Consider the following 15,640-nt stretch of genomic DNA (forward strand, 5'->3'; position numbering starts at 1 on the left):
ACTCCATTAAGAAAGCAAGCACCTAGTGTGTACTTATCCATAAATCAGTACTAAAATAATCTAGCAGTGTGGCAAATTATATCCTGTTAAAATACCCATAAATGCAGCATAATAAAAACATAGAGCCCTTGTGTATGTTGCATCAGCAGAGGATGGAATCCTATCAATTTTTTGTCACCATCACAAGCTTTATATTAAAAAATGGTAAAAAATGAAAGCAGGTTATTTCCTCCCCTGTATGAATGAGCACTGGGGGTGAAATCCTTGCCCACTGAAGTCAATGGCACAATGGGGCCAGGGTATTACCCTGGTCTCTCTGTCCCCCCTCTCTAATGTTCCTCTCCTTAGAAAGCTCTTTTCTACTCATCTTCTCTCTTGAGAGACTCTCCTCATTCCCTCTTCAACAACAACAATCTTTCCTTCATATTCTTTCCTTGGGACTCTCTTCCCACCTACCCCCAAATTAAGGTTGCTTTGTCCTCCACCTTGGTGAGTTTCCCCAACTTCCTGTTGAGTCTCTTCTAACTCTGCAAGGACAGATCCATGTTTTCCATATAAATACAAATTCCTGAAATATTAGGCTCCAGCTCACTGTCTCATGCTACTGAGGTTGGACTGGACAGATGTCTCTTCTCCACAAGAGACGCAGAGCCAGGATCTCAGGAGCTGACTGCAGGAGAAGTGCTAACGAGGCAGCAGGAGGTTGCATAGGACTGGGTAGCAGCAGGTATGATTGAGCTAAATCCGGGCAGGTATTAATGGATCAATACACAGAGTCAGCCTAAATAGTACAGCAGCATAAATGCACCTAGAAGGAAAAAAAAAGACACATGAATCGCGTAATTTAATCTGTCAAAACCAAATGTGCAAAAATGCCTTCTGATTGCACATGGCCAACAGTCTGTACATGCAGTTAGCATCTTGGCAGATGCAAATATATATTTTAGCCACAAAATACTGAAGATACTTGTTTCCAAAATCTTGATGCCTGTTCGTACTCCTGTGTGATGACTGTATGTGTAAATGGTTGTCCATTCAATCTGGTCATGCAGAAACTGAGGCCAGGTTGAGGCTGACTAAAACTGTGAGCCAACATTTTCAAACATGGATGCCTAAAATTAGGCACCTAAATTCATATCTGACCATCTAAATAAAAGTGGCTTAACTGTCAAAGTGAGGGGCCTCCTCAGCTCCCATTGAAGTTAATGGGAAGTTCAGCCTCCTGAAAATCAGGCCACTTATTTGGGTGCCTCAATATGGATTTAGGTCTTAATTTTAGGCAACCAAGTGTGAAAATGGTGGCCTGAGATAATATGTATTTTTTTAAAATGGAGTTTAATAGTTTTATTAATGCTATTGTAAAAGGAGGTATTCTAGGGATGAATATGCTTTTGAACAAGTTTTATATACCTGGGGTGAGATCCTTGCCTCATTGAAATCAATAGTAAAACTCAGTGGGGTCAGAATTTTACTATGTGTGTGTATTCATAGAACAATAGTTGAAGCCCTCTTTAGCTAACAAGATGTATCCAAATCACTTAATAATGCTAAGTGGCAGCTTTCTAAATTATCACAATAAAGACCCCTCCATCATGACATTTGAGGCACAACTCTAAGGGTACATGTACACAACTCTAAGGGTACATTGCAGCCAGGGGTGCAATTTGCAGCTCACATAGACATACCTGTGCTAGTTGTCTTCTAGCTAGATCCAGTGCTTAATTTGTGCCAGGACTTGCCAGGCTTGGCAGTTCATAGCCCCAGCACCTCTGGGCTTGCTGCATCAGTTATGAAAGTAAAAAAATTGCTTGAGTCCAGCACTTCTTTCATTACCAGTTAAGCACTGGCTATATCATTACAAATAGCAGTGAGGATGCTGCAGTATGGGCTTCAGTGCAGGCTACCAATGGAAGTATCTAATTTAGGAGGGTTGGGCGGGGGGACGGGGGGGGGGGTCAGGCACACGTGTGCAGCCTGTGCTGAAGGCTGCACTGCCATGTCCTCACTGCTACAACTAGCAGCAGTATGTTACTCAAACTGAAAATCAGCTCCTGCTGCAATGTAGAGGTGCCCTGCAACAGTTGATACAGGGAACTAAGAATCCAAACCAAAACAAGTGACGTGCCATGAAGTTTCAGATGCACCTGATTCCTCTGAGCAGTTGCAGGTAATTTCTGAGCTGATGCAGAGGCTTTTGCCACCACAGCCTATATTCCTACATGCCTAATAAGTCTCAAGCTGTGGTTTCAGACTGATAATTAACGCTTTACATTCCTGGAATCTGCGGCAGGGGTAGCAAAGCTTAAGTAGTGAGAGGAATTAGCAGATGGCTGAACATCACAGAAGAGACATTGTATTGGCCAAAGAACAGAGTGGCAACTCTGTAGTGTGCTACCCAGCATGCAGTGGGAAGAAGTTTTATGTCATCAGGGAGGGGGAAGAAATAGCAAAAAGGCAAAGGCTTGAGAGCAGTGGTGGCCCGGAGGCCTAGCTGTACTGCAGAGGAAGCTTGAAAAGGCTGTAGAGCTACAGGTGTGATGGAACACAGAGCCAGCCTTCAGAGCATTACCACTCTAGAAGCATTGAAACCCTTTGATGTTTCAGCAGCTCTTGACGCACCACTAAAGTGATGTCTTAGAACCAAAAGGTTAAACCATGTGATTAGCAACCTAGCGTTTATAAATCTGTGCTGCTGCTGCTATGCTGATTTTCTGTAGAATTCTCAGCCTCCCCTCATTTGCAACCTGCGCAATCTGCGGGCAAGGAATCGGGATAACACAATGCCCCTTTGAAAGACGAAACAAGAAAATTACTCTAACATCTTTACTTCTCATTTCTTAAGTGCTGACAATGGACATGACACAAATCTCAGGAGAGCCCTTGCCCCAGAGAACTTATAGACACAGGGAGAGTACAAAGGAAAGCATCATTTTAGATCAAATACATTGCTTTGCAACATGAAGGCAAGAGAGAGACCTTTTTATAAATGAATATTTGACTTCTTTAAAACACACCAAACACTGCCTAAATCCCCAGTGGTGAGAGGTTCACGGTTTCTTTTGTCTCAGTGATTTTCCATTGCCCCTCCTCCTGATAATTACGATTTATTATTGTATTGCAGTAGCACCTAGTGGCTCTACCTCATTGTACAAACACAGAACAAGTGCTATCAACAAACACTCTTTTTTGCCCACTGTCCTACAGTTCACCTAAGTGCATTGTTGGACCATTGCAAACATGGAAATCAAAAACCACACAGGACACTTTTTCTTTTCAAGTCTTCACGCTCTCCTTTTTGCCACACTTGTTTCCCTACAGCAGCATTTATTCGCTGATTCACTTTCCAAAGCAGGTCTCCCTCGTGACCCTGCTTGGGTTGGAAGAAGGTTGAGATTTTCCCAACTTTTTTTTTCTTTTTAATTTCTCAATCTAACCATTCCCATTGCACTTTCAAATGGGGGCTTTGCCTGCAGCTATAAGGATGAGCTCCTTTATTATCTTGTGCTAAAACTGACTTGCAGATCACTTACCATGGGAGGCAGGGTAGTGATAGGGTTGTAACCTACTTTCCACCCACTCTTGGGGAAACAGCAGATCCTTCAAACAGGCTCAGGAAATGGTGAAAAGAGTTCAGATTTACCCTATGGTCTCCCATTGTACTGCCTGAGTTTGTGTAAACAGCTTTACATATACTGGATGGTGTAGCATTATGTGGGTTTCAGAGAACTGCATGCAGGCCACACCCTAAAAAGGGTGGACCAGTGTTTTGTTAATCCAGGGCAAACATGGACCATCTTGGAAGGACATGGTGAGCAGCATTGTATGAGCCTTTCCCAGTGCACTGCTGCAAGCACACCAGCAATGCACGAAGGGGAAAGAGAAGCAGCAGGGAGAGACATGGCTGAGCATGGCTTCCTCTAGCACTACTGCCTTTGGTAAACACCGCACCCAGAAGTCACTCAGCAGCAGCCCAGGAGGCAGTGGGCAGAAAAGCCTGGCATGGAAAAACTTTGTTCCTTGCAAAGCTGACAATTGGGAATGAGGGAGAGAGTTCAAGCGGAAGGAAGAAAGTTTGTGGGGGAGAGTGTTTGGGAGGCAAGAGAAAGCTCAGCATAGGATGGCAGTCCTGGCCAAACTGGACATGCAGATGGCAAACCTGGGTCTCACTCTGACTGCAGTAAGGAAAGCTTGGTCACACTAGGAATGCTGGCCTCACTAGCTTTATAAATTTGAAACCATACATTTTATTTATAGATCTACAAGTTTTCCTACCCACACGGTCAGTAAGCTAGTTTTTCTGAGGACAGGATAAAAAGCAGGAAGGCGATCTTAAATTAAATCCGAAGGAGGACCAGGCATGTTGGGCCAGAGATGGTTGGCAGGGCATATCTTCATATACCTGGCAAATCATTGAACCATACTCAGAGCTTGTGATGCAAGGTAAATGATCTGCAGACTGGGGTGAAAAGCTTGACAGTGTTTTCCAGAGTTTTCTGCACATTTCTCTCTGCCCACATTAAATTCGAAACAAAAAACTTTCCTCTGTAATTTTCCAGTGTCCCAGTTCATACATCATCTCCTATAACAAGTGCAATAAAGGGCATATTTAATGTGTACATACGGACTTGTGCGTGTTACTTTTTATAAAAGAAAAGGAGTATGTTGTAATCTTGTTATGCTCGTGTAGCTCCTGTTATTAAAGGTGTATGTCTTTATGAGAGGAGATTACAAATAATCTCCTTATAATCACATTTAAATCAACAAAAACCAGCCAAGCCAATGTCAATGCTGAAATGAGCCCTATTCTCTCTGATACTTAGACACCCAGGCACCCCCTTTAAACAAACAGTTAATGAGAACATCTTGTTGTGCCTACATATTGAAGGGCATATGGTACATTTCAGCTTTACATTTGAATTTCCTTAATTTTGTAGTTTTAACTTATTCCCTTAATGATACATTAGCAAGATTTTTTTTAATTGTTCAGTTTTGGTTTTTTACAATTATCTTAAAGATAAAAGGGCAAAAAAAAAAAAAAAACCAAAAAAACCCTGCACACACATCCTTACTCAGTCTCACAGAAGTGTGTGCAACAGTTATTTCCATCACATTGTTATATAACAATCTCAGCATCAGTGTGTGATACATTATGTTTTTTCAGTCGAAATGTAGTATCTCAGATGACGTGCATTAGTCAATTTGATATGTTATGTTATACTCCATCTGGCCAGTCATTTAGGTTCAATATCTAGTGTCAGTGGAATTGTTTCTTATCAAATGTTTCAGTGCAGTTACATCCTCTATTTGGTAAGACAGTCTGGAAAGTAATTATTGTGCATATGCAGTCTTTACTGTTTTTAAAGTTTGGGGTTGGGGTGTCTGTGCTTCCTCATGGCCAATCATACTGAAAGCAAGCAGAGAGGAGAGGAAGAAGGTTGGGGTGTTGACCTCTGCTGCACGCTTCTCAAATCCCTCGTAGTTAACAGAAAACCCTCTGTTCACTTCTCCACCTTCTGCATGACCATGGATCTGGATTGGACATCCTGGAGTTAGAGGTTGAGTATAGGACCAAGAAGCAGCTGCTGTTCATAGAATGTCCCCCTCGTAATCCCATGGTTATCTATGGGCAAGTTAATGCTTCTCTTAGTTGCATTAATTTCTTTGTGCTGTGTTGCTGTCAAATTCTCTACTAGTGTAAATTGGTGGTGTCCCATTAACAGTAGAATTGGGCCAATCTGTAGCAGAGAATTGGCTCTGAGACAGGATATTGGACATACATGTGGGTAGGAAAAGCCAAAAACTTGACAATGGTTAGGCTACTGATGTGGAGAGACCATGACCTATCTTGCTGGACTAATACTGCTTCCCATCTGTCTATCTATAACCATCTTTTATATCTTGTCTTAGACTTAGATTGTAAGCTCTGTAGAGCAGGGACCATCTTTTCTGTGTTTGAACAGCACCTGGCATAGTGGGGTCCTGGTCCATGAGTAGAGCTCCTAGACACTACAGGAGTTCTTCAAAGAACTGTGCTGCTTGGGAGAAGCTGCAGGACTAGTGCTTCTTTGCCCTGTGGACCTTGGGATCTATGGACCTTGGGATCTGGGAACTTGGCAATCTCTTTCCACCTGTCATCGTCTGCAACTCGCTAATTCCCTCTGGCCTGAGTGAAGCGTTAGTCAGAAAATCCATCAAGTGAAACTCCCAGAGTTTCCTAGGTTTGGTCACTCTGTCATGGATTTTAGCTTAGGGGGGTATAATATGGACCTATGGCTGGAGTTTGAACTGTTTGAAAGGTACCTTTGTTCCAAGTACCAAAGAACAACATACCAGTCAGCATTAGTGCCTGCAAAATTACACAATTGAATAAGTATCAGAGGGGTAGCCGTGTTAGTCTGAATCTGTAAAAAGCAACAGAGGGTCCTGTGGCACCTTTAAGACTAACAGAAGTATTGGAGCATAAGCTTTCGTGGGCATTCACCCACGAAAGCTTTTGCTCCAATACTTCTGTTAGTCTTAAAGGTGCCACAGGACCCTCTGTTACAATTGAATAAGAATGTTTCAACATTTTTGCTAATAAACCAAAAATGTAACTGTAACTATAAGAAATATGTTATTTTGCTTCCTCAAAGAAACCACTCATGTAATTAGAAATTGTCTCTAGTCTCAGGCTGAGAACAGGTCTTTCTTCATTTTTAGGTTATAAATCACTAAAAACTAGATTATGGTGGCAATGCTGACTATCCCTTAGTTAGGTCTGCTGTGTACGTGTCTAGAATGTATTTTTGTTATTGCCATGATTGTTATTTATTATTTTTATTACTGAGATTGAGTCCCCATTGTGCTTGGTGTTGTTCAGACACATACTAAGAGACAGTCCCTGCCCTAAAGAGCTTACAGTCTAAATGGACAGACAGACAGAGGACTGGAGTGGAGCAGAGGCATAGAGAGATGTTCCATGTCACATAATGGACAGTGGCCTAGACAGTAATAGAAGCACCCAGGTCTCCTGACTCCTAATTTGGGGCACTATCCCCTGGACCACACTACCTGTCACATGTAATAATACCATTTAAATATCTACTATGTCCTTCCTCGGAGAACAATATTGCTGTTAGCAGGGGGATGGATCTAGTAGGCCTTTTCCACCTCTAACTATACTACCATCATTATGCAGCCCCAAACTCACCCCTATATATGTAAATATATATCATCTGTACTGCACCTATCATAAAAAGTCCCTCTTCTTCCTTTCCCTGTCTCCACAGGAAGAACGTCGTGTGATGTATGTGGGTAAAATCAGAGCTGATACCACCCGAACAGAACTGAGGGACCGGTTTGAAGTTTTTGGTGAAATTGAGGAGTGTACAGTACATCTGCGGGATGATGGGTAAGAACTTTCAAGGCTATTTCCTGTTTAAAAACTGCCCTATATATAAAAAAAGTATGACAGTAAGATCACTGGTAGGGGCGTTACCAATGTAAGTGCTGTGACAGATGACATGCTGAGTTCAAAACCTTATTTATTTTCTTTCATCCTTATTTATTAATGTTGCTAGTTGAGATTTCCTGTCTCAGAAATAAGTATTTAGCTGCATGACAGGACAATCATGCTGATAAATGGATGCAGTAGCTTTGGCATTTGCACTACAGTAGCACCAGTATGTTCCTGCTTTCAGGAAAGGGTTATGTTGATGTGCATTAACTCTTTTTAACTTTTCTTCTCAATTGTATTTTTCAATTACAGAGACAGCTATGGTTTCATCACCTACCGCTATACTTGTGATGCATTTGCTGCTCTCGAAAATGGATACACTTTACGCAGGTCAAATGAACCTGACTTTGAGTTGTACTTTTGTGGACGCAAGCAATTTTGCAAGTCTAACTATGCAGACCTAGGTAAGTATTTTGCTGTACATGAAATGTGAGTACTTGATATAGAGATCAAAATAAAACACATAATCCAGGGCTATCCAGGGTTTTGTTTTGTTCATAGCTATTGTATTTAAGTGTTGCTGGTTTTTTAAAGGCAAATGGTTTCTGCTTATTTGGCGAAAACAAGTTTAAAAACTACAACTTTGTCTAATGGCTGAGTGGCAGGCTTTCATAGAGTTTATGTACCATTCATTTGCAATTTATCTATATCGGTATGGAAATCAATGGACCCTATTGGTGAAAATATTGCCTTGGCGAAATGACAGTACTCGGGAAACTTTCTTCATGCATTATTATTCTCTGTAATGTAATAACTTCTTGGTGCTGATACTGGATGTATTTATATGATCCATAAATAGAGGTAATGGTAGAGTCCCGGACAAAATAAACTTCATCATGATTTTTGCCCTTTCATATGTTTAGGTGCTAGTTATGTAGAACGAGCTGGAGACAAGGACTACAGACTCATAGGGTATGTCTACCCTGCAATAAAACACCCACGGCTGGCCCATGTCAGCTAACTTGGGCTTGTGGAGCTATAAAATTGCAGTGTAGACATTTGGGCTTGTGCTGGAGCTGGGGATCCCAGACTACAGCCCAAGCCCAAACATCTACACTGCAGTATTATAGCTCCACAGCCTAAGCCCCACAAGCCCAAATCAGCTGAACCAGGCCAGCTATGGGTGTTGTATTGCAGTATAGACATGCCCAGAGATTTTAAAGCCAGAAAGGACCATTTTGATCATCCACTCTGACCCCTTCCATAACACAGGCCATAGATTTCACCCTATGATTCCTGCACTGAGCCCAAGTTTGTAACGGAACTAGAGCATCTCTTTTACAAAGACATCCAATCTTGATTTAAGGACTCCAATTGATGGAGAATTTACCCACTCCCTTGGTGTTCACTGTTCCTGTGATTGTCTCTAATTGCAAGCACTTAAGGCTAAATTGTCATAGCCCTTCCTGATATTGGAACATGCTGGGTGTAAGACCTCAGCTTACTCCCCTGTTCAGACTGTGACTCAGGCCTTGGCCAGGAGAGCAGGACGTGCTCATCCAGTGCTGCTTCTGTATGAAGTGTGTGTGCAGGTGTTAAATTTTTACAGCATGCATGCAGGTGTTTGTGTGTGCACATGCAGAGGCCATATCGATCCACCTGAAAATTGGCTCTTAAATATGTTATCATGCATACATTCATGAAAATAACAGGAGTACTTGTGGCACCTTAGAGACTAACAAATTTATTAGAGCATAAGCTTTCGTGGGCTACAACCCACTTCTTCGGATGCATACATTCATGATACATGATACATACATCCTATTTTAATGACCTTTTAAAATGCGGATTATTCACTAAATATTAAACCTTAGCTAGTACCTGTCTAAATAGAATTAAGGTATAGCAGATATTCCTTTCTGACTGAAATACCAAGGGAAATGTTATTACAGTACCTTCATTAATTGGTTATTGTGTTTTTATGAATTAATGACCACAATCATTAAAATTGCTGCGTAACCCTGTAACACAGGGCTAATGAAATCTTGTATGCGCTGCCCTTGGCTTTGTGTGAAGCAAGAAGTGAATACAAATATATTTTTTTCTAACCAATTGATGTCTTCTCAGAGTAAATGATAAAAGTGATATGCATTGTTCACAATGAATATGCTATAATTCACTTCACTTGCTAAATAGATAGTGTAAAGCTGGGAAAAGGCAGCTGACTGCTGAAGAGATATGGGACTGATGATGAAAATATAAAAGGTGGCAAGTCATTTGTTCAAATGTTGGCTGATAAAAACAGCAAAGACAGATTGAAGTCTTGACTTGGTTTGACATATCTTCTGCAGTGATGAAGCCAGGGGTGTATCTAGTATCTCAATACATCTGGGGCTTAAAATAAGCTTCCTGACGGGGACCCTCTTGAACATTATTCATCATTGGCTGTGGGCCCTTCAAGATCTTTCTATATTGAGTGGGATCCTCAAAGTATTTCTGAGCTGAACACCTTTGCTTTGTACTACTGACAGCCTATGCCTCTCTCCACTTCAGATTGCCCTCTCTGAATTTCACAGACTGTGTATCAGACATAGGGAAATGATGGAGTGAACTTTTAACTTCATGAGTCCATACAAGGGCAGAGGCAATTAATCAGCAATGGGTTGAACATCTGATCTAAAGAACAACAACATCAAAAAAATACTGGGAGCTGCCTTTGAAGTGGCATTTCCATGATGAAGCCTAATCTCAAAGTCAAAAGAACTTGTAATGTGCATTGTGTATTCAATGCAAACATATCTCATGATTCAACCTCAGGTGTTAAGAATGACTATCATATATGTAGTGTAGCACAAACACAAGAACCAGGAATAGTCAGTATTAAATAGTGATGTGTCTGAAATGAAATGCCCGCAACCTCATCAATGTACTATGGTCCCACTTCTGCATTACATGCATATCATTAAATACATAACTTTTCCTACAAGAGAGTGGCCTCACTGAATTCACATGATTAGAGTTACATGTTTGAGTGATTGTACAATCTTGGGCACAGTGGGTAGGTTACTTCCAAAACACAAACTTAATATTTGTTTAATCATTGTAATCTGGACTGTTGAACAGCTGTGTCTCCTTAACTCTCTAGCCTGGGGTGCCTTTTACACTGTTTTGCTGTCAGAACATCCACTCCTGGCCTGCTCACACAGCCTTCAGCATGCAAATACACTCCCAGCTAAATACATGAACACTCTGAGCAGTCACTCATGAATTACATACAGGGCGACACCCGCAAATTCGTAGTCCCAGCCTTGTTCCCCCAGAAATGTGCTGCTTCTATTGTTCAGTTCCCTTCTGAATAGAACAAGCTCCTAGGAAGTCTGTCATTTCATCAAAGGAAAATTATAATGCACCATCCTTGTTATCCCAAATGGAGTTTCCCATACACTTTCATCCAAACACACTTGTTAAGATAAAACAATAAAATACATTTATTAACTACATCAAAACAGATTTTAAGTGATTATAAGGGATGATACATAAAACTCAGGATTGGTTACAAAAGAAAATAAAAGTGTAAATCGCAAGCTAGTACTTAACTTAAACTAAGAGAACTTAAAAGCAAATGGTTTTGCCTCACCATACGCTGGGTGGGTCTCCTTTCAGCCTGGGACCGTTCCCCCTTAGTTCAGTTCTTTGAGACCTGTTGATGTCATGAGCAGAGATGAAGGAGGAGAGAGGTATGAACTGTCCCTAGGATGAAATGTAAATTTCTTTTTTACACCTTCCCGTTGCTGGAGAATGGCTGCTTAAGCAGATGATAGTTTTTTAACACCTGAGTGTGGTGTCAGTGTGTCTTTGTCTCTGAAAAACTGGTTTGGGCCTGCTTTTTTAAAAACTTGGAGCATGTTACAGCAAGGATACATAGTAGAATCTTATAACTTCTCATATAATGTTGATACACATATTTTACCAAGACAATAATGTTCAGCAGATTATGACATTTCAAATGATCCCTCACAAGGCATTTGTTGTCTAAAATGTATCATAGTCTTGGAAAAATGATGAACATAATAGTATAGACCAGCAGTTCTCAACCTATGGGGCAGGCCTCCGAAGGGAGGCGTGGGAATGTATCAAGATATGTGCGAGCTGTGTACTTTTTTTTTTTTTTTGAAGAGCTCTGGCTGTCAGCCCTGGGTGGCTCATGCAGAAGGTCCGGGCACACCCAGGAGGCAATGATAAAAGGGACAGCGGGGCCCCCGCCAACCTGGGGCTGACAGCAAGAGTCCTGTTACCTGGGCTCAGGCTCTCCTTTCCTCCCCACTCAATCCCTCACCTGGGGGTGACAGGCCTCAGGCTTTCCTTCCACTCTAAGTTTGCTGTGAAAAGTGATTGACAAATATCACTTTTCACATTGCCACTGTTACTTCTGCACTGCTGCTGGCACAACGCTGCCTTCAGAGCTGGGTGCCCGGCCAGCAGCCGCTGCTCTCCACTCTGCCTTCAGAGCTGGGTGTTAGTATATGTACTTGGGGGGAAGACCATAAATGACTACAGACCCAAAGAAGGGGGGCCCAATCAAATCAGTTTGAGAACCACATTATTATTTATCATTTGTATTACAGTAGCATCTAGAGATCCTAACTGCAGGTCTCTAGTGCCAGATGCTGGGAATGGATGACAGATGGATCACTCAATAATTTCCCTGTTATGTTCATTCCCTTTGTAGCACCTGGCATTGGCCACTGTTGGGAGACAGGATACTGGGCTAGATGGACCTTTGGTCTGACCCAGTAGGGCCGTTCTTATGTTCTGTACAAAGCCATAGTCCCTGCCCTAAAGAGCTGACAGTCTAAATAGACAAAATAAACAAAGCGTGGGAGAGAAAAAAATACAGGAAGGTGAAGTGACTTGTCACCCAGCAGGACAGTTGCCAAGTCAGAAATAGAACCCGGAGCTCCTGGTTCCCAGTTCATTGTTCTATCCACTGCCTCTCTGCAGAGCCCTTTATCCATGATTTTAACCTGCCTTTCTTCAGGCTATGATTTTATTAGAAAGCCCCTTTCTTACACAAAGCTTCTCCACTACCCAAAGTCTTGATTCTAGCGCCCTGTCATATTACAGGGACATGTGAATTCGCTCACTGATGCCTTGTTGTTTCCATAATGCTAGTGATTCAAACTGGTATGAAGAACAAACTGCAAGCCTTAGGAGGCATTATTGTGTGGGGAGGGGGGAGAGAAGTGTCAATGACATTTGCGAGACCTCTTAGCTCACCTCTGCATCTCTTGGTTTCAGACTCAAACTCAGATGATTTTGATCCTGCTTCCACTAAGAGCAAATATGACTCCATGGATTTTGATAGTTTACTTAAAGAGGCACAGCGAAGCCTGCGTAGGTAACATGCATCACAGCTGAGGATAATGGAGGGATGGCGAATACCTCACGGACATCATGTCCTTCAATAATGGACAATTTAGAAGTCATACTTAGGAATTTCTCCTACTTTACACTCTCTGTACAAAAACATGGTTTACATGAACACAGCTGCTCGAAGAGTGAAGAGGCAAAATGGATATCCAAGAAGCAAATGTATATCCATGGGTGTCAGCTTTACTTTCCTGGGGTGATTGGCGGTGGGGGGTTCTGATGTTCATAGAGAGTGCAAGTGCAAACCCCTTGAAATGGCAGCAGTTCCACAGAGTTACACTTAAAATGTAGAACTTCAAAATGTGTACATATCACATTTTAACAAAACAAAAATCAAATTGAGAACTACAGCTGCTGATGTCTGGGAATCAGACACTGCATTTCTTTAAAAAGGCGCTTCTTCCCACAACACACTGATAATATGACAATCCAGAAGAAACCACAGGTCCTAGAAGCTGACTGTCCTTTTATTTTGTTTTTCTGATGGAGGAGAAAATGAAAGGCTAAATCTTGCCTAACATTTTGAAGTTTCATCTTTTAATTCTGACACCCATGTAAAAGTCCAAACCGTTGATCTTCCACAATGAAATTTTCAAAGCCTTGTTAATGGTTAAATGTGCAGCTTGTTCAGCAATTTTATTCTGATGATCGGACATGGTGTTGTATTACTAACGAGAGTTGGGTATAACGGTCTGGGGGAGCGATGTGTACAGATAGCTTATTTGCTACATTCTCTAATGTAGTTGAGTATTTACAGATGTGAAATGGGAGTATTTTTATTTTGTGTACATACTGTATGACTATGTTCTTTTTTGGTTACAGCTATGCACTGTAAATGCAGCCTTCTTTTCAAAAACTGCTAAATTTTTCTTAATCAAGAATATTCAAATGTAATTATATGAGGTGAAACAATTATTGTACACTAACATATTTAGAAAGCTGAACTTATGCTTATATATATTTGATTGTAACAAAAAAAGAGAAAAGTGTGCGTGTGTGTGTGTGTGTGTGTTGAGTGCAAAAATATCAATGCTTTACACACATTCATCCCTTCTTTGGTGACCTTATCTAAGAATTTTGTCAAGAACTATCCAAGCCCAAAAGGTATTAACCACTTCTGCAATATTTTCCACATTTTTCTCATTGTTTGTTTTTCTTTTGCAGTTTTATACACTGAATTTGTTAGGGGAATGAAATTTTCTCATCTAAAATTTTCTAGGAGATGTCATAATTTTATGTAAAATCTCTTAAATGGGTAATCATTAAGAAATGTTTTTATTTTATGTATCAACAGTAGTTTTGGAACTAGAAGTCAAAAATCTTTTTAAAATGCTGTTTTGTTTTAATTTTTGTGATTTTAATTTGATAAAAAAATGCTGAGGTACTAAGCACGGTATGATTTTTACAATAATTATGTGTGTCTAAGCACTGTTCTTGAAGCCAGTAATCTTTTCATTGGCAGAGCTTGATGGTATTTATCTATATTTTTTACAGTTATGCATCCTGTATAAATACTGATCCTTCATTCCTTTGTTTACTAAAGAGACATATTTATCAGTTGCAATTAACATATTTATTATAAATTATGAGACGACTAAAATAATAAAAAGGCCAGTGGAAATTTTGTACCTAGGATGCATGACACTTGTCAGGTTGGAGTAAGTGCTTCATTTGGAAAATTCAGCTTTTGCAGGAGCAGTGTTTTTTTACTATGCACTAGCATGGCCTCAGATGTGCCCATGACATTGTTGATGAAATTGCTTCTGCTAAATTAAATAGAAACTTCAGGGAAAAAAACTACCATTCTGAATATCAGGATTTCATCTGAACTTGGAGCTTCTAGACTGAATCAGTAAAGTTTGGAGTCCGCTTGTAAGTTTATAGATTGGTATTCTATTACTGTTTGGCATTCATGACTTCTTTTAAAGATATGGCACACCTACCTATTTAATCTCCCTTCTCACCCCGACTCTTAGAAAACCGATTTCACCCCCAAGCCAATGCAGCTGATTTTGATAGCTGCATTCATTTTATCACCAGCATATTGTGTTCTGAGAGATTCCACTGTCTGTCTTGTTGGATGCTTGCTTGATTTTTTGGCTTCTTATTTCTAAGTAGATAGATAGCAATAAAAAAAGAGAACTTTTTCACAGGTTCAGTGTTACAATTGTAACATCCTTTAATCTGCATAATTCTTCTCGTTGCTCTGTAGGTTAAAATGCAGGTATTTTAACTTTGATTGTGTGAATGCCAAACTAAAGTTTACAGTTTTCCTTTCTGGATTTTGAGTATCTTCTGTTGTAAAGAAAAGACTATTAAAAGCAATAAATTATTTTTTAGAAATCAATATTTAGTATATCATATTATGTGTTCAAGGACCAGATGCATTACCTATTTTGCCTTTAAATTTCTGTGATTAAATTTTAAATATGTTCTCTTTTGCCCTGGATTGCTGAGATGAACAAATTGTGTGCTCCCCCCCCCCCCCCCCCAACAGACATTATGCCACAGTTCCCTTTTTTTTTTTCACTGGCCTGACAAATATTCTTCTCTTGAAGATGGCTTTCCACTGTGGACTTACAGATTGCATATGAAATTTATGTAGAAGTAGGATCTCTGAATAATCTGAATAAAGCTATTTGTATCTTTTGTAGACACTGTGGTTAGCCCATCAAAATGTAAAGTTAGGGATTTTTTTTAAGAGAACATTTCAAATTAGCACATGTATCACATCATCACTAGAGGCAAACTGCAGTATAGATCTGTATGTCTTTT

General features: G+C 40.4%; 1 protein-coding gene across 1 annotated transcript in view; it reads left to right on the forward strand.

The window, feature by feature from the left end:
- The window catches only part of PPARGC1A (PPARG coactivator 1 alpha), a 68,767-nt gene extending 55,930 nt beyond the window's left edge, over window positions 1-12,837 (forward strand). Inside the window, exons 11-13 of the mRNA XM_065405366.1 lie at window positions 7,269-7,390; window positions 7,748-7,899; window positions 12,734-12,837. Coding sequence (XP_065261438.1) covers window positions 7,269-7,390; window positions 7,748-7,899; window positions 12,734-12,837 — 378 coding nt within the window. The remainder of the gene's footprint in view (window positions 1-7,268; window positions 7,391-7,747; window positions 7,900-12,733) is intronic.
- Window positions 12,838-15,640: the final 2,803 nt, after the last annotated feature.

Source organism: Emys orbicularis, chromosome 5 (genome assembly GCF_028017835.1).
Source record: "Emys orbicularis isolate rEmyOrb1 chromosome 5, rEmyOrb1.hap1, whole genome shotgun sequence".
Classification (NCBI taxonomy): Eukaryota; Metazoa; Chordata; order Testudines; family Emydidae; genus Emys; species Emys orbicularis.